An 18673-nucleotide genomic window follows, 5' to 3' on the forward strand; every position below is an offset into this window, starting at 1 on the left:
GATTTTCCTTGTACAGTCGATCGGGCCGCTGTATAATCGCTGCTTCTTGTTTGCCGCGTATTGAATCTGCAATCGAGCCTTGACATGTTCAACCGGAGCTGCTATAAAGCTGACTGTTGAGCCAGCCATGATTCCCGCAATCCCATGTCCAACAGTGGGAAGCCTTTCCGGAAGGTCCTTGTTCGCAAACAGGGCAAAATTCCGTATACTTGGATTAGAAAAAACATGTTCGAGCAATAACCGTCGGTAAAGGGTCAATGAACCAAGCATTCTGATGCGGGAAGGTATGGGTTATTTCGTTGCTCTACAAGTCTAGTTTGCAGGATGAGGCACCTACACGGAATCCATGACCATCCATCCCATCAGCGGAGGCGTTGCGCCCTTGTACAAAGCTGTTACTCCCTCTTTACGAATAGTTTGTAGGAGGCAATCTACCGGACCGCTGAAACGGGCGCTCTTCGTTGTTTGCAATCGGACCTTGATGGTATCAAATCTTTTATAGGGATCCCGGCGGTTTAGTTAGTTTTGTCCTAGCCAATGAGGATATATGATATTCCCTGGAGCTGGACATGTAGAACATACGGATGGCCAACTGTAAATGGTCAAAGAAAGGAAAGGAGCAGACATTAAAACCGTTAGCGAATCTGATAATGTTTATAGTATTTATATCACTCTGGAGCTCAACACACGTTCCAGCGCATTTGTTGCAGGGGTCCAAGCAATGATCAATGGCAAACACAGGATTCACAAGATCGTATATATTACTCGGTACTCACCACTCAGCTTTGCAATCCCTGAAAATACCCCAGCTACAAAGCCTCTATAGTCTTTTCGCTTAACAGTCGGCGCGACCTTGGGCTCGAGTTCGTTTTTGGCACCGGAGGGTATGCTAATGTCGTCCATCTTCCCCCATATATCTATCGGCTCCTTGCCTTGTAAAAGTCCAAACCATTTAATGCGCCGCTAGGGGGTTTAAGAGACGCTCGAATGTAGCCGCATCTGTAAGCTGTGAGGAAACAGTCGTCGAGTTGTGGCCTTTTATTCGATCTCTTCGCCCTCTTTCCGTCTTCCTCCTTCTCAATTCCAATGCGGTTGATGCGTCCAGCATCGACAATCGTCAATTGCGTGACAAAGACGAGGATGCATTCCGATGCCGAAACCTTATTAACCAGCTGACGGCCGATGCCGGCACCCTAGTCAGGCTAACCGGGAAAACTTAGTGTAATCTTTGTCAGCAAACTGTAAAACCCCTTAACTACTCCGTACATCTGATGATCAAGTACGGAGTCCGTAGTATCAGGAAGCAATCCAGTATGCCTTGTTGAGACCTCTACGGAGTACCTCCAGTCACTACATACACAGTGTTATTACATTGCCAGCGACTTCTTTTCCCGTTTTGAAAAATGATTGGTAACAGAAACGATATCCATGGGCTACGCCCAAGTTGACCCGGGGTCCGAGGATATTTATCTATACATCCACTTTCATAAATATCACTTCAGTCCAGCAGTTCCGACCGTGACTTTTATGCTCCAGAAGGATTATGCGGGTGTCTACATCGACACTTGCCGCAGCGAAGTCGGTATAAGTCACGCTGCGGACCATACGCCTCCACGTAGCCATCGAAAATGCCATCACAGCTCGTGTTGCGGCAAATGGTGTTTTCATTAAGCGCTGCTATCGCGTTCTGCATGCCTTCTATGGCGGTCTTTTGTCTCTCGATTTCCATCGTCAACATCCAGTTCGGATGCCGGAGCTCGCTCACCGATTGCTCAAGCGTATCCTTTATCCGTACGAATCTTCCCACAACGTTTTGTATAATCATGGTACTGACTCCCTTTTCCATGTTCAGGTCGGCAAAATCATCTCGTTTGATGAGCTCCTCAATATGGTCCGCGATGCTGTTGGAGATTATCTGGTGAAGCTTTTGGTCTCCAGTGACGGTGAAGGCCTCATTTACCAGGTTGATGAAATTTTCCACCGGCCAATGGGTGAAAAGGATGTTTTTGATTTTTTGATTTGCAAGGTCTCGCAGTCCCGGAAGGTCGAAATAATCAGCGATTGAGTTGACATGGATGTGATCCATCAGAGGCTCAAACGTGTTAGGTGTTGGCTTAGCAAGCCCTTGCGAGTCGACAGGTGCTTTTTCCCCAGACGCGTCGTCGATCTGAAGAAGCTCAAGCTTTGACAGTACTATGTCAGTTACCTGTTAGCTGGAAGTTTGCGATTGATCTCTCACACCCAGGGCATGGCGTACCTTGCTCCGCATCGGCGTCTCGACCCAACTCAATGCCGTCATACTTCTGTGTATACATGAATACGATCATGCTTCTGACGGTCTTTGGGCTGAAACTATCCGCTCTGATGACACCGGTTCCAGATTCCTTCTCCTGTCTAAGCCAGAGAAACGAAATCTTTCCAGACCGCAGAGTACGTACTTTAAATCCCCGATCTACTGCTGCGGCGATGACTGGGGACCGGGCACAAATGATCGCTTTGTGGACGTTGAACTCTTCCCCGTTGCAAGTGATTTTGAAATCACAATACTTCTGGGACTTTAGGAGCTCCTCCAAGTCATCTTGGAAACTGCGCGTCATCATGCTAGATGGATAGCCAAATGGACCTTGTGAAATTATGTCAATCAAAAACAATTTGGGGAACGGTGTAGAGAACAGGTTGCCTAGATGACATTCTGCTTCTCACTTCCTTAAATATTGCCCGACAACCAACGATGTTAGGATTTGACGACTAATCAACGACTAAGCGATGCAAGATGCCAGACTGTTCCGTGCTATTTGAATGCAGCATGAACAGATACGCTGATTGCTGCTATATTGGCAAAATGTTGATACCATGATATTTCTATTACTACTTCTAAGAACTGGGAAGCAACCTAGGGAAGGTACTCTAGTAACATCTAGGTCCCACCCTTTGGGCATAGTTCTTTGGTTTTGGCCCAATACTAGTGAAGTGAGGAGACATGAATAAAGGATTTACATATATATCGCTCTCTTCTAGACCAGGCGTCTACCATAGTAAGTGGTGGAGATACGTCTAGAAGATATGCTTCATCCATGCCATGTGCCCAGGTAGATATGCCTTGCGCATTGTATCTCACATTTTCCTGTTCTAAGACTACAGAAGCTTCTGGCTTGATTGCTCAAAGATATAAAGGCGCCATTAGAGGAGCTAGGCTTTGATGAAAGCAGACAAAACTGCTTTCAGAGAGGTCGTTATCACTATCTGATATCTGGTTTACTTTGCATTTCTACGAAAGAGAAATTATAATCAATAGAGTACAGTGCGTATAGAGCTAAAGATACCTTGGAGTGGAAGCTCCTGTAGGTGCAGTTATGTAGGGGGAGGACTACACACAACATGAATGTGCATACAGTTAGGGCTCTAACATGAAGCATGGCTATCAGATGTACCGTTACTCATGTTTCACTCCATGAGCCTTTATAAATGCAGCGCAAACCTGGATGCTGGTGCCGATGGCTCCATATCAGGCAGTGTATGAGACGAATAAATTTGCTATATGCTTTGAGAAATACATTCCAGAATGTATCTCAAACTTGCGAATCCTACGTCGAGTCAACATTTTGAAGATAGCAACCATCAATTCAGGCCCTATGAATCCCAGGTTAGTTTTCCTTCAGCTTGTATCATGATAAGGTGCTTACTTGGAGGGACTATGCGTTGAGCCTGAGAAACCTGAAGTCTTCACGAAGTCTTCTCTTCGGAGGCACTCATGACTTTGTTTGCCTGATGACAGCCTTTTTCATTTAGATAATGAAGAAGGCGCCAATACCAGCTTGCGTAGGAGATCTCCTTTATGACGGCCATGTCTATCACATCTAGAATCACTTGATAGGACCCTCATGAGGTGATGTCCAAGGAGGTAAAGAAATAAAGCATGTGAAAAATGGCATTTCTGGCACAGTAGCCCGCGAGCCACTGTATTTAAGCTAGATATGTCCTGATAAAAGAAGGTCCCGGTCACGGGAGAGCACATCACCAAGGCGAGTCCCGTGATATTGCCCTAGTAACCGATAAGGGGTACATAATGCCGAAAAGTGCCTCTTTCCAGCATCCGAACCCGCCCTGGCCTAGTCGTCTCAGCAGCCTCAGAGAGCGCCCCAACTGGAGGGTGGACTGGCACACCGGGTTCGAATCCGCAAAGGACGTACCATCAGTGGCAGCTGCACCACTGATGGGAACCTTTTTTTATCTCTTTGCCTTATTATCGCCATCTCATGGGAGAAGCGTTTATTTTATTATTTTTTCTTTTTTTTCCACTGGCTCTAGGAATGGAGCGGTTCTTGTGCGTCCTCAGCATATATCCTACGCGAAAGCTGGAAAGGATACCATGCGACGCTCATGCAACATCAACATCATTCCCCTGGGAACCTTTTTCAGAATCCGCTGCTTTGATTCTTCTACCCCGCGGAACACTGCAGTACTTGGTATCTCAGAAAGCATTCCATGAATAGCAGACAATGAATGGAATGATGGCAACAGATCTATAATGTATGCACCGCATTATAGAGTGAGTCGATTGCCAACAATGTCGAGGGCGCATAGGTTTCACAGCAGATAGAAGCAGGCAGGGCTACGCACAAACATAGACAAAGAAAGTCGCGATCACATCGCTATGAACGTCAAAAACTCAGGGAGCGAAGGCAGAAGAAGGCGTACATATAGTTACGCCCGAAGGATATTTGCATGAGCGCGAATCGACAACTGGCAGCGAGCATGAGAAACGAATTTGTCACGCCCTGCTGGCCGCGACATTCTGCCATCCTCCCAGCACAGCGTCTCGAGTAACTTGACAATTTGTCATGCTCGCAGCAATGCCATCAACAGGGGAGAATTCGTGCTCACTCACCAAGGCATATATATATAGCAGCAAGCCAGAACCCCCCTCGACCGTATCAGCACAATCCACAGCCTCAGATCGAACCAGAATCAAGAACAACGCTTCTCGAGTCCTCACCAACACACATCCAAAATGCAATTCTCCAAAGCTGCCCTCCTCGCGGTCTTCGCAGCCACCACTTCCGTTATCGCCGATAGCCAGATCAGTTCCGTTACCTGTAACAAGAAGAGCCTGCCCTTCACTCGCGATGAAGCTCACGTAGGTTCCCATCTCCCACTCCCCCGGCCACTCAAGCCCATCACTTTTTTAAGAAAAGGCCCCTTTCTCAGCCTAACATCCCCGTTTTTCCCAGGTCGCCATCCAAACGGCCTGCAACGACATCAAATTGCAGGACCCCGGCTTCCACGTCTTACAATATCTCGACCGCCGTGTCAAGATTACCGCAACTATCTATTGCAAGTTCTATGAGTTCAAACCGTGCGAAGACATTTACCATGAGATTATGGAGGTGTGCAACACTGGCAAGGTGGATCAAGTTGGTGGAAAGAAGGAGGACCCGAATTGTGGCGTGTTCACGATTGAAGGGTATGAATGGAAATCGAGTGATGATGCTTGAGTAAAAGTCGCTCCTTTGTTCTTCAAGTCTTGTGCTTTTGTTGCCGATAGAACAGAAGTTGAGGTTGTCAATTGAATGAACTTAAAAACCACTGATCAGTGATTGGAAATATTTGCTTACATAATCCCATTAAATAAAGGAGTTCAGAGCACAAGGGGTACTCCGTAAACCAACAATTGAAGAGCATTGGATACAGGACACAGAGTAGCTAATAATACACCCAAGTGAAAAGCAGAAGCGTTGAATCCAGCCTACTTGCAAAACCTTTCCGAGCCCTTCTTAACGTCCAAATCGGTTGTCAGGAATCACCAGACCCATAGCCGCCCTTACCGAGTCTCTGCACCTTCACCGTCGATTTCCTCCCATTCGACGATGACTTGTTCGCCGCTTCTCTCAAAGGGCCACTTGCGTAAAGCTGGGCCGTTGAGTTGTTGGGTTGGGGACTTGATAGCGGAGCACAGAGCGAAATGGTGCGGCATTTCTTCCTCCAAGAACGCGGTATGGTATTGCCGATCAAGCGCCTGAATCATCTCATCGGTAACTGTAGGGACTTCCGGATTCTTCATGATCTGCTCAAAGACAATAGTACAGTCGCGACAGTACAAACCCGACTCAATCCTGTGGGTTTCTGGGTCATAGTACGGGAACGCAGTTGTAGCTAAGAAGCGGCGTTTAATGGGAAAGCTATCGCAAGTCAAGAAACGGCTATACACCATTTGCGGAGCGCGGGGAAGGGTCGCGAAATTTCCCGTGAGCCACATATCCTGAGCGAGTTTTTCAGCGGAGACTTGCGCGGTGTGTTCACGGAATGCCGCCTCAACGTTCTGCAGCGTTCCGTATTCCTGGAGAGCAAGCTGTTCAGCATCATAAGTGCTAACTAGGCTATCCCGACGGATCCATAGCCCGCTAGCTCGCATAGTCCCATACCAGCCCGGGATACTGTTGATGACACGGAGTTGGGAGGACACATCGTCATCAAGCATGTAATTGGCGACAACTGTTTTCGTATGGGAGCGAGACATAACTTTGGGCTCTTGAAGTGGCAATCGTGGCAGCAGCGGCTCAAATTAAGAAGAAAGAGAAAAGCGCCAAAATTGCCACAGATCCGACACCACGGCTGGCAAAGTTCATCATGAAGTTGCTTGACTGTGTAATATTTTGCGACTTCCGTAATGTCCATGAGCTCCAAGGTATCCGGCGCGTGCTCCAGGAGCCTGGAGTACTCGAGAACGGAAAGGGCCTTGGCCTCCAATGCTGAGCTGGCAAGACAAAAGTTCTTCAGAGTATCGAGATCGAGCAAGAGGCATATTTTCTGAATGATTTCAAGAGGAATTCGCGAAAGAGTTCCAGCAGACTTGAATTGCCCCGTCATTTCCGAAGGAGCTTGAAACAAAGGGTCATCGCCATGCCATTCATTAGGATAAAGGTTCAATTTTCCGATAGAGGGATTATCCCAGCGGTAAGCTAATCCTCGCGCCATGGAAAAGCTGCTGATGCACTAGTCATATCAGAATGCTTCTGTTAGTGAAAATCATACAGCACGTTGGTCAAAACAAACCACACCTTCCCACTCCACTACCTTGTACCCTGAAGATCAAGCTGTTCAAAATCACGCGGAGCTTCAAGAGAGCCGTTATAGCCAGAAAGGAGGCTCGAGGTGCAATGTCTTTTTCCCACCACTTTCTCCTCGACTCTAAGCAAGCCGACACGCAAGAGACATTTCAAAATAAACACGTTGAAAGATAGTTTTGAACAGGTCAAAGCTTGCAAAGTGAATGTTATTTTACGCCGAGAAATGAGATACTAGTAGAAACCACCATGCTTGGAGCGTTTTTTATTCCCAGCAAGTGATAACTAACCAAAAGGGTATTGAGTATCCAGCAACCAATGGGAACTAGTCATTCAACGTGCGAGCTGTCTGGAGGCTCTACTCCAGGAACAGATTCAACATTTGGAAGAATAAGCAGTATATGCCATGAAGGAATGGAAACAGCATGCATTTTCCAGTGCACTGGAATCTGTTGTGAAAGGCCCACATGGCTCACACTAAGGGACAGAGGCCTTAGATCAGAATCAAGATGGTCGATCTAGGAAAAATACAGCTTTGCGCTGTGAATTCAGTGTGTAGAAAAGACACCATCTAAGCAGACACCGCGAAGTGTAAAGAAGCTGAAAGGAGAAATCCAGCTTGCATAAGGTTTTTAGTAGTTAACTAGATGGACCGGGGAATCATAAATCCGCAAAACGTTTTTCTTGGAGAACCTGTGAACGAACCACCCCATCTACAACAAAACAGTTAATTGTTCAATTATTGCTTCAAAAAATCGAGAAGTGATGGATGTGGACTCTTGTTCTGACTGCTTCTGGCAGTGTGCATCAGCCTAGTTTTTCTGGAAACTCAGAAATTTTGCATGCAGCTATCCGACGGGCTCAAACGCTGCATCCTGCGTCTCACCAAATCTGGAGTCGCTCCGATGCGAACTTTGAAGACACATGTTGCTCGGCAGCCCAAGCCAAGACTAGAGAGGTGTATCGGTTTTAAGCTTGGATGGCTTAGAACAATATCTGTCTTCTGCATCCTGGGTAGGTATGTATTACATACATGCATTCGAGCGAAGTCCAGTAAAAAGGGGCTATCCCTTTCCTGGTCGATAAATCATATCTCATTAAGAGGAACTCGTTCTTTAGAAAAAAAAGACTCGGCTGTGTAGGGTATATACGATAATCAAGTAAAAACAAACGCGTACAATGCTACCAGCCATATGAATCAGATAACCGAACGACAACCCATAGGTTTGAGGTCCTTTTCTCCGACAAGGACAGAAACAACAAGCAAACAAAACCCGCTGGCGGACTGGGACCGATGGTCTAAGATGCGGAATTAAACTCTTTAGCTGTAATTCTCAAACTCATTTACCATGCTGCCGGTGTCCATGGAACCCAAGAAGTTTTAATACAACCCCAGTCTAATGTGCTTTATTTGGCTTTTTTTTTTCAACTTTTATCAATCAGTTGTTTCGTAAGACCTCGTAGGATAGTCGTTGTATCCAGACTGATAGGCAAGAATAGGATGAGAAATTCGACGAAAGGTAGGGTATTCATCAAGCGGAAAGTCACAATATTGAGAGTGTGCCGTATAAAATGTTTGTTACCGTAAAATTTCGGTGATAGTAATCGAACTTCGGGGCCGAGAATGCATAGAAATAGCAGCGGGGATATCTTTCGTGAAAGAGGTGAGGTTATCGAAAATGCAAGGTGATAAGCTTAAAATTGCAGGGGCCCGTCATTGTCACCATCCCTTCTTGTCTTTTCGCGACCCGCCTTTAGAAGCAAGCCGATCATGTTCTCGCTGGAGGAGCCTTTCCAGCATTTCTTTTGACGGGAGATGGTCACCCGTAGGTCTGCTTTCCGATGAGTGCCGCGTGTTTGCCGTAAAATAGCTCTCTTTCTGCTCCTCCAAGGCGAGTGGAGTGACAGGGCCGGGACTTCCCAGTGGATCCAACCGGGGTTTTGAGGGCTTCGACGAGGGGGCAGAGGTCGGGCCTCGAGATGTTAGGGTCATGCCAGCGACGAGTTCACGGTATTGCCGCAGAGCATCACGAGAATTGGAGGAAGGACGGTACTGCTGCGTGGAGCGAGATTGAATGGGCGAAGGCGGCTGCGGAGGGATGGCATTTGGATTTGAAGACTGGTAGACGGCGGGGTGGAATCGAGGGAGATTTGCAAGGTGGAAAGCAGGAGCTGTTTTGGAGGAATGGCGAGGACGCGGGCGGGAAGGGGCAGGAGAGCTGGCGCGTATGGAGGGAGACATGGTTGAGTGAGGTGGCTGCGACGCATGCAGAGTTGTCGGGCGGTCAGCGAACATGCTGCCTCCAACGACGAGGCTGTCTCGGGGAGCAGGAACTCAGGAGGTGGACAGGACGTGAGGATGGCAGGGCGTTGCACCGTTTGGAAGTGGATGAATAGTCGAGCTGTATCAATTGCGGTTGCAGCCTAAATACTGAGAGGAGATGGATGCTTGTGACTCAACGGGCGCAGGACGCAGGTGACTTGCTAACGGGGTGGCTCAAAAAGGGCAGATGATACAAGTGAAGAGATGTTTAGCTAGGCAGCTGTCATTGAAGGATGATGGAGAAGAAGAAGAAGCACTTGTGTCTGGGAAGGGGGATGACGGGGTTTTATTAATAGCAAACATCACTCGTCTAGTCTGCAGGCGCCGTGGCTCTGGGGAAATCGATACGATGGACTAAAAGGACGCTTGGGGCCTTTGGGGGAGGGGAAGAAGCATGGGACACGGGGACGGGGAGCGGGCGCTGTGGGGGGTAAGTTGTAACTCAGTGTTAGGGGCGAAGTTTACTCCGGGACTCGCGAAACGAACGCCGACCGCGGGGCCCGTGGATTGGAGGGCGTGTCCCCACACGGCGGAGAAAGCTTCCCACCTCGAAATTCAAAATTCAAAGAGGATCAAGTCCTTTCTTGCACTTCTGCATTTCTACATCCTTTCCAGCTTGCTGCATCGATGCGAAGGATCCTGTCCTCGCGAGGCCTGGCTTGTGAGCCTGCAGGATTTCAGAATCGGGTGTGCTGCAGATGAAGCTAAGGCAAGCAGTCCATGCTGAACTGACACCTCACCCCCTTGGCCAACTCGTTAGTCTCTCTCGTTTGTGGGAGATCCGAGCTTCGTCAAAACTCTGTCAAAGCGTCGAAACTCTCGCGCCCCAAGCCTCGTTGGCTCCGGTTGGTAAGTTTGGTGTCAACTTTCTTCAAGGGACCGAGCTGGTGGTGTGCGTCGTCTAGTTCCTCCGATCGATCGACCACGCGAAACCGCCAATCTGAGCCATGATGATGCTTGACAGATAGTCGTACATCTCGTGGGCCGAACGTTCTGTCCCCCCAAAACATGCGAGATTGTTTTACCGTCCGCTGTGTTCAACTCACAAACTTCACACTGGCCAGGGTGGTACCACTTGATTTTCCCTTAGCCCGTTCTCACCGCGATAGCGTCATCGGTGAGACCATGGGATCCATGGAACCAAGCAGCCCCGACGCTGGTAGTCTGAGGCCACACCAAACTCTGTGTCGACCCCAAGTCTAATTTTCTCATTTTCCAGCGCTTCACGCGGATCAGGGCTTCAATTGTGGTCCACCCTGGAGCCATGCTATCCTCGAAATTGATGGAGGGACAATTGCAAACGGTGCCACAGAAAAAAGTTGCCGAAGAACCTCACTGCCAAATTACTACGGGGGATTCGGGGAATCTGAGTTGTCGAGTTATGAGTTGAGGTCGTAGAGGTCGGATTTCCCCCAGTCGCCAGTATTGTCCTACCCAACAAGTCGGTTACCCCTGTATTAACAACATCTTATTGAAGGCATAACCACACAGCTCGTCCTCTGCGGCTCTCCTTTTCAAGCTGCTCTTGAGCTGGCTATTGCTGACATATTCTTGCAGAGATGAGCAAATTAATATGATTGAGAACCAAAATTATAAAAACTCCTGAGTCTCTGACGTCATGATGCTAGTGAATTCCGCACCAAGCAAGTCGGTTCTTGGTCATTGACTTATCAGGGAGATGCAGCAACGCGATATCACTCCTGGTTGCTTGAATGCAGCTCCCTTGCTGTGGTCTCGACTACGCTATGGTAGGTAATACTTGCCCGTTGAGAACCATGGTGCAGCGTTGAACCGATGATGACGATGATGATGAAGGTGACTGATCTGTATGGCTTGCAAGTCACGCTATCAAGAAGTTGCCAGTGATAATAGGAGTTTTGAAAGGCAAGCGGTAGAGCAGCCGATGATACAATGCGGTTATCGCGATGCTAGTCATGGCTTTGGCCGTTTCCCCGTATATATTCTTCAGCCTTCAGGCGTCCTATGCGCTTCAGGGACCGAGAATGAGTTTCGGGACGGAAAAACTTAGTTAAGGTGTGGCTGCTCACGTGCTTCTGAGCTTTTCCGGATTCGGAAAAAACCAGTCCAAGGGGTCATGGTCTAGTGGTTAGGACATGACGTTGTGGCCGTCATAACCCGCGTTCGATTCGCGGTGATCCCACACAAGTTTCGAAATCCTCGTTTTTTGATTCGATTTTTTTGTTGCTCGTCGATGATGCGCAGAGATTGTGGTTTGCGGCATCTTATTCGTGCTTTGGATCGATATCTCCCTCACTCAAGGATCCTCGCTGGGTTGATCGACATTCGAAACAACCCCGAATGTCACCGTCGCCCTTGAGTGATTCCTCGCACCCTCAATCCCTGGGCTGGCCGGTAGCCCGTTGAACCCGTTCTCGCGACCAGAGAGCCCGATAATCGCAAGGATCAAGGGTTAATCGGACTCAAACAGTCTTTTTCCCTTTCCCAGTTAGGGTGCCAGTGTGTTGGAATCCTGCCGAAACGGGGTGTGTCGTCTATGAGTCCATATTAACAATAGCAACAAGTCCATACGCCATACGCAAAGGCGGTTTCTGTCGTCTCAACGGGGAGCTCAGCTGTCGGCTGCACGACGATGATGATGATGATGATGATGATCAGATGCGATGGCCTCCTGCCTGACCAAGGGGCAACCCCGCAGTCTGCCAAGAGACCAAACTTCCTCTCCGTCTGAAACTCTCGCAGCGCCACAAGCGAGGCGCCAGCAACCACCAGCTTGGAGTGGAGCTGGTTAAATGAATGGAAGAGCGATGAGAACTCTGTTTGTGTGACCGGAGGAGGCCCGCATGAACAAACGCTTCACCACTCGGACCTCATGCTTCCTTTCCAGCAACGTCAAAGCATCGCGAGGTGCTGGCAGCAAACCTTCGCGGATAGGAGCGGACAGCGAGACACCCACCTACCTTTCAATTCTCACCCCCGATCTGACCCTGCTGCTGCATCAAGATCGACTCTAGGACAGCAATCGAACTTCCAAGTTTGTCCGTGAGCGGACGATGAGCATGCAGGCTATCGAAGTCAGGGTTAACGGCGTATTCTTGCGCTGGTACGAAGTATGCTCTCCATGCTCTCAAGTTGCACTGATCACCAAGAGTGTCCACTAATGCTCCAGCCCGTTTATGCTGATTTCTCATTCACTGGAGCTTGATTCTTGCCACTGCTGTTTCCGCCGTACTCGCCCTTCCCCTCTTTTTCACGAGTTCGCAGCACCAAGTCAAAAGCCCACAGAATCATGCAGCAAGCCGCCCTCGCAGCATGATTCAATTGTCAAAGCGCCAGCAAAGTGGGGCCTATTGCGGGAGCTCGCGGGAAGTTCCATACTCTCGAAGTTCCATGTGTTCATGCGCCAGCCATCCAAGAAACCCGAAACGAATCGATCCCGTGCTATAAACGTAGTGGCCGACTTAGCGATCCTGCATAATTGAACCAGAATTGGGATGGTTACTGAAAGGCCATGCATTCTAGCCCAGCTAGCAGCGGCCATTTGATCGCCCATTGCGAATGGCTGGTTGATCCCCAAAGGTGATGAGGTCTCAACAAGAAATGCCGAAACCTTGCCGCTAGCGGCCAAGACGAAGCTGCGGATTTTGAATGCTATTTCGGAGTCCCATATTTAAACTAACAAAGTCACCTAGGTGATATTTGAAAATAGAGCCATTGCCGTTACGGAGAACTAATTTTGGATCACCCAAGCCAAACGGCATAAACCCTTGTTATCAATGACGAGAAATTCCAGCGCCGCGAAAGGAAGACTCTAATAAATGTATACAAATTCGTTGTTCTTTCGGTCCGTCGAATCTGAAAAGGCATTTGCATGACTGCCACTTGTTTGACGGTCCCCATCTGTGCCTTCATCCAGATACCTCTCACTCATGGAATGGTCTTTCATGAACGCCTGCTTTCCCGCTGCCACGCGCGATCGTCGATGCAACTGATTCAGGAAGTTTAAGTGTACTACTTGCACCAGGACCACAACGGCAAGGACGATGAACACGGCTAACACTGCTCGAAGGCCGTTCTTATATTGAGGGCTATCCTTTTGATTGAACAGCAGTGGCCCGATGATGTTACCCGCTGATGAACCGGCGTTGTACAGGGCCATGTTCATGGATCTTTTGGTTGTACCGCCCGTATTCCCGACTATCCAGGCAACAATAAGCGGGTTTCCGCCAAATAAAAATGCGAGGAGATAGTATGCCACCAAGAGAGCCGCCTGTGAACTCGTGCGCTCCAGTTTATACAACATGGCGATTCCAGCGATGACGGGAAGAATCAACGCAACAAGTACGGCAAATTTTAGTCGCGCTTTCTGCGCGGCATACGAAGCCAAAAGAATTATCACCACTTGCACTGCCCCAAAGGGTATATTAAGCAGTGAGGTAACATAATTATCAAACCCAAACCCTTTGAGGATCAGAGGGCCAAAAATGTTTGTTACTGAAGCACCGATGTTGAGAAGCATACTCATGATAACCCAGAGATAGGTTTTTGGCTCCAATAAGGTCTCGAAAACATGACTCCACTTGAACTCGCGTGAGCCGATTCCCGTTTGATTGAGTCGGAGTCTCTCAACTGCCTGTAGGCGTTCATGTTCTGTTAAGAACCGCGCAGACGGAATGTCGTTGTCGAGTTTCCAATAGACGAAGGGCGCGGAAACAATCGTTACCAGACCGACAACCAAAAAGATTCTAAATGCAGTCGATCATTAGTTTGGATGCGCAGATTAGGACTGGTGACTCCTCACATTTGCCATGGCCTTAAGATGGAAGATGGAATATGACCGAGCCCGTACGAAAGCGCAGCTGCAATGATTGTGGCTAACCCGTTCGTCCCATACCAGGCTGCCACGCGAATCGGTTGCTCAGCACGCCGATACCACTGGCTAGTTATGATGCTAAAAAGTGGAAGGCAACCCGCTTCGAAGAGACCCAGGAAGAAACGTGTTGCCAAAAGGCTAGGGTAGCTACGACAGCCTGCCATTGCTGTTTGCGCGATACCCCATCCGAGCACAAGAGATGGCATGAGGACGCGGTGCGGCACCTTTACGATTAGGACCATTGAAACCGGCTGCCATGCTAGCTGTGCGATGGCTGCGATTGACCCTACCAATGAGTACTGGTTTCCTTTGAGCTTGGCGTCTTCTTTCAGGCCAAAAATCGCGCCATAGCCAAGAATCGATTTATCGAGGATCTAAAGGTTGGCTTAATGAGGTTTTCAAAAAAAAAAAAAAAAAGAATTTGATTGTTTCAGTTTTACGTACCTGCAGGAAATACACCCAGACCAAGATAGAAAGAATAGCTTTATCCGTCTTCCTACGAATGCGATTATTCTCATCCCACCCGTCAGCACAGCTGCTCATATGATCGGTCGGATTCGTCGAACTTACATCCTCCTCGGTGACTTCCACCCGCTGATTCCCGGTCAAATAATCAGGCCCAATAGGGCGATTGTGGGCCGTCAAACTTTCCATTTTTATGTCCGACTCCTGTTGCTTTCTCTACTCACAGAAGCACACGGAGGAGACGGTGAACGTATAAATGTGAGGTGTTTATAAACATCTTTCACAGAACCGAACCGGCGGGCCAGATCGGCATTGGATGCATATCCGTCTGACTTTATTGAACAGATAATGTTTCTTTGTGTGTCTCCATATTGGAGTTGCCGTCGATTGTTTCACGCTGCACACCTCGGCTTTTGAAAGACGCAGGTTGACCCATTTGTTTGTAGCACAGAGATCAAGTTATAGCTTGGTCCTGGAATGGTATCTCTGTCATTGAAGATGAAATAATCTGCAATAATTTGCTTTTTTTAACTACGTTGAACAGGAACAGGAGAACAAAGTCCGGATTAAAATTCTGCACGGATGGCCACCAGAGCCCTCACCTACTATTTGCAATGTTTGTTATAAACCTCCCTTCCGAAAACATACCTATTGAGTTTTGCTCAATCTTTAATCTCGTTTCCTAGCATACTTACTCCGTACATTACTCTAGTTCAACCTGCCGCGAGCACACCCAGACTCTCCATGATATTCGGGCGCACCTTTAACCAACACAAGCATTCGCACCGTGTAACCTTAACATCCGCGCAAGCAACCGCTCAGCTTCAACTATAATTTCAACGCCCAGCGCTCGTACGACTACACTTCAAAGATACCCCATCTGGGATTCGCTTTCGTTCGTGTCACTCGAGGGGTTCCGGCTTTATCAATCTGAGCCTGAAGAACTCCAAGCAGGCCCACAAATGACTTCATTTTGGTTCGCAAACGAATAGGGGGTAGCCAGGCGGCAGCGGAAGCGCGGGTTGAAGTTTCTCATCTGCCGGAAGCTGGCCATAAATATGATCCATGGGCCAATTTTTCAGCAAAACATCTCAAATGTCAATGGCCCAACAGGAATTCCACATTCCGACTGTTGGAGTGCCTTGTTTGCAACCTGGCTATTCCCACTGGCAAAGCCTCTGGGAAACTTGTGTTTCCGGATTCGAATGGTCCTTGCCCCAGATACCAGGTGCGTAATTCCCTCCTCTGTGATATGTGTTACCGTTCGAGCCCGGGATGGCAATGCCATTTCCTCTCTGGTTCTGGGCTACTAGCCAAGCCAATCGCAAGCGCAAAAGCGGAAAGGAGAACCTGTGCATCTCCCTGCGCCAAGCTATTTATTTCTCAATGTTGGAAGCATGGTGTATGGTGCAGTACAATGCCAGTGGCTACTGTAGCATGAAGTGGCTGTTGTCGTTGGGCAAGGGAAAGGAGATGCTGAAAGCCCATTAAAGCACTAGGAGTGCGAGACACCTGATATCATTCCAGACAGAAGATTTACTGTACGGAGTATTGCTTCCAGGGTTGGCCGTAATTGGCTGAGTCAAGTCATGCTCTCGCAGCTAGGACGGTTTATCTTTGAGGATCAATGGTTGCGGCATCCCAGTGCTGCTTCACCGGCTTGAGCATCACGCAACTATGCAACACGAGAGCTGGGTTATCGTTGAATGCACTCAGGCATGGTAACCCTCGATTGTGTTGCAGTCTCACCCCGCAAAAGGTTGCAGACTCTGAATGGCATGATTGTAACTTTCAGTAGCCGTGATGTGTAACTAGTTAATAGTTAAATCAATATTAGTGGCGGGTTCAAGGGTAGGTGCATGAAGCTTTTTAGGGTTCTGAAGAACTTGCAAAGGGTGAAGATTGAACACGGCTATTTTTATCTCTTGCGGTTGATAAACACGTTATCATGCCATAATTCCTTCGGGAGCGAGCTTGAAGCCGAAACAAGAGGATCGGCGACAACTCCGTATCGGGGCCTCCACAGGACCACGGCACCCCGCACCCGAGGATATCAGTGGCTTCCCGAGAGCAATCAACCCAGTTCTCGGGGCTTCGCTGTGATGATGCCTGCCTTGGACGACTTGCGTCCTTGCTACTTCGTGCCGTGGTTTTTCCTGAATCCTGGAGCAATTCACCTCGCATCCTCAACGGCTTTTACAAGGGTAACTAGTTGACTAGCTATCTAAATATATCCAAAACCAATCGACCATGCCGCCCCGCGTCCCTCCACCCGGCGTCTGGTGCCCCGCGGTGACCTTTTTCGACCCCAAATCAGATACTCTCGATCTGGCAGCGCAGAAAAAGTACTACGCCTACCTTTCCCGCTCCGGCTTGACTGGCCTGGTCATCCTGGGGACCAATGCGGAAGCCTTCCTTTTGACGCGTGAAGAGCGCGCGCAGCTCATTGGTACCGCGCGCAAAGCCGTGGGCCCAGAGTACCCCATCATGGCCGGTGTTGGCGCCCATTCCACCCGACAGGTGCTCGAGCACATCAACGACGCGGTCGCCGCTGGGGCAAACTACGTGCTTGTCCTGCCGCCAGCGTACTTTGGGAAGGCGACCACCCCGTCGGTGATCAAGTCGTTCTTCGACTATGTTGCGTGCCAATCCCCGCTTCCCGTGGTCATTTATAATTTCCCGGGTGTGTGTAACGGGGTGGATATGGATTCGGATCTGATCACGACCATCGCGAAAAAGAATCCGAACATTGTGGGTGTCAAGCTCACTTGTGCCAGCGTGGGCAAAATCACGCGTCTCGCGGCGACGCTGCTCCCGGAGGACTTTTCAGTTTTTGGCGGACAGTCCGACTTTTTGATTGGGGGTCTTAGCGTGGGCTCAGCGGGATGCATCGCTGCGTTTGCGAATGTGTTTCCAAAGACGATCTCCAAGATATATCAGCTGTACAAATCAGGGAATGTTGACGCGGCGTTGGAATTGCATCGCAAGGCAGCATTGGCGGAGTCGCCGTGTAAATCGGGGATTGCGACCACGAAATATGCGGCTGCGATCTTTTCCGCAAAGGCAGCGGGCATCGAAGGCGCAGAGCTGAAGCTGTTGCCGCGCAGACCATATCAGCCACCGAGCGAGGCAGAGAAGGAGAATGTGAGGAATGTGATGGCTGGAGTTGCAAATATCGAGGCGGAATTATAGCCCTTTGGTTCCGCGCGTGCACGTAAACAGCAGGGAAAGAACTGTATAATCCATTAGCCGCGCTTTACATAATAGATAGTTACACTGATACAGGGCTGTCTGTTATCATCTCGGTGTCTCTATTCCCTTGCGTCAACATCGATTCCGAGCTCACTCGAGAGTCTCGAGTTTTGCCCAAAGCTTCCAGGTCCCAACGGCCGGCTAATTTGGCGAAACATCCGCGCAGCACCAAACCAAAATACCCGCCATTGCCTGGCCTTTTTTATTGTGCATTCCGCAGACTGTAACTCGTTCATCTCCTGGGGCATGGCAGGCTATTCAGGCCAATTGCGAATTGCCCATTACCAACAACAATGCAGGCTCCCCATCACATGGTGAAACGAAAGGCCTTGACAAAGATAGATCTTGCTGTCTCTGTCCCCTGGATGCCGAGTCATCCCCGAGAGAGCGGAATAAACAGCGTCCAATCGTTACGTAATCGGGCAGTCTCACATGCAATGACGTCAGTGCTGTGTTCGGAGATAACTCGGCAAGCGACAATCGTATGACTCGGAACAGGGCCCGCTCACGTGGCGTCTGTGGCTTGGAGCAGTGCCCAGCCTCACCATCCAGGCCTCAAAGATGCGCTTCTTGATACAAACAGCTACTATCACTTGTGTCTTGCTCAACGACACTGTTTGTTTCTGCGTGCGAGCGTGTGCCCTGTGTGTCAATTGAGTCTGATCCTGCAGCCCCCAACCCCATAGATGCCATCCTGCAGCCCAAGAACCGGGAGCC

General features: G+C 49.0%; 8 protein-coding genes and 1 non-coding gene across 9 annotated transcripts in view; 5 read left to right on the forward strand and 4 right to left on the reverse strand.

Moving 5' to 3' along the window:
- Window positions 1–903, reverse strand: part of UREG_00248 (uncharacterized protein) — a gene marked incomplete at both ends in the record, with an annotated part of 1483 nt that extends 580 nt beyond the window's left edge. The window contains 3 exons of the mRNA XM_002540689.1: window positions 338–493; window positions 583–592; window positions 777–903. Of these exons, the coding sequence (XP_002540735.1) occupies window positions 338–493; window positions 583–592; window positions 777–903 (293 nt within the window). The remainder of the gene's footprint in view (window positions 1–337; window positions 494–582; window positions 593–776) is intronic.
- A 622-nt stretch (window positions 904–1525) lies between these two features.
- Window positions 1526–2597, reverse strand: UREG_00249 (uncharacterized protein; the record flags this gene model as incomplete). Its single annotated transcript, XM_002540690.1, has 2 exons — window positions 1526–2193; window positions 2258–2597. The coding sequence occupies 2 exons, from the start codon at window positions 2595–2597 to the stop codon at window positions 1526–1528; spliced, it is 1008 nt and encodes a 335-aa protein (XP_002540736.1).
- Window positions 2598–3562: 965 nt separating this feature from the next.
- On the forward strand, window positions 3563–3861 carry UREG_00250 (uncharacterized protein; the record flags this gene model as incomplete). Its single annotated transcript, XM_002540691.1, has 2 exons — window positions 3563–3643; window positions 3790–3861. 2 exons carry the CDS (start codon window positions 3563–3565, stop codon window positions 3859–3861), a joined length of 153 nt encoding a protein of 50 aa, XP_002540737.1.
- Window positions 3862–5011: 1150 nt separating this feature from the next.
- Window positions 5012–5495, forward strand: UREG_00251 (uncharacterized protein; the record flags this gene model as incomplete). Its single annotated transcript, XM_002540692.1, has 2 exons — window positions 5012–5137; window positions 5232–5495. The coding sequence occupies 2 exons, from the start codon at window positions 5012–5014 to the stop codon at window positions 5493–5495; spliced, it is 390 nt and encodes a 129-aa protein (XP_002540738.1).
- Window positions 5496–5821: 326 nt separating this feature from the next.
- On the reverse strand, window positions 5822–6975 carry UREG_00252 (uncharacterized protein; the record flags this gene model as incomplete). The annotated part of the gene is made up of 2 exons (XM_002540693.1): window positions 5822–6556; window positions 6643–6975. 2 exons carry the CDS (start codon window positions 6973–6975, stop codon window positions 5822–5824), a joined length of 1068 nt encoding a protein of 355 aa, XP_002540739.1.
- A 2069-nt stretch (window positions 6976–9044) lies between these two features.
- Window positions 9045–9745, forward strand: UREG_00253 (uncharacterized protein; the record flags this gene model as incomplete). Its single annotated transcript, XM_002540694.1, has 2 exons — window positions 9045–9417; window positions 9570–9745. 2 exons carry the CDS (start codon window positions 9045–9047, stop codon window positions 9743–9745), a joined length of 549 nt encoding a protein of 182 aa, XP_002540740.1.
- A 1731-nt stretch (window positions 9746–11476) lies between these two features.
- UREG_07993 lies at window positions 11477–11548 on the forward strand. The gene has a single exon. It is a non-coding gene; the product is annotated as a tRNA-His (tRNA).
- A 1629-nt stretch (window positions 11549–13177) lies between these two features.
- UREG_00254 (uncharacterized protein) lies at window positions 13178–14893 on the reverse strand (the record flags this gene model as incomplete). The annotated part of the gene is made up of 3 exons (XM_002540695.1): window positions 13178–14111; window positions 14168–14613; window positions 14684–14893. 3 exons carry the CDS (start codon window positions 14891–14893, stop codon window positions 13178–13180), a joined length of 1590 nt encoding a protein of 529 aa, XP_002540741.1.
- A 906-nt stretch (window positions 14894–15799) lies between these two features.
- On the forward strand, window positions 15800–17896 carry UREG_00255 (uncharacterized protein; the record flags this gene model as incomplete). Its single annotated transcript, XM_002540696.1, has 3 exons — window positions 15800–15932; window positions 16527–16555; window positions 16925–17896. 3 exons carry the CDS (start codon window positions 15800–15802, stop codon window positions 17894–17896), a joined length of 1134 nt encoding a protein of 377 aa, XP_002540742.1.
- Between the last annotated feature and the right edge of the window lie 777 nt (window positions 17897–18673).

Source organism: Uncinocarpus reesii, genomic scaffold, assembly GCF_000003515.1.
Source record: "Uncinocarpus reesii 1704 scaffold_1 genomic scaffold, whole genome shotgun sequence".
Taxonomy (NCBI): domain Eukaryota; kingdom Fungi; phylum Ascomycota; class Eurotiomycetes; order Onygenales; family Onygenaceae; genus Uncinocarpus; species Uncinocarpus reesii.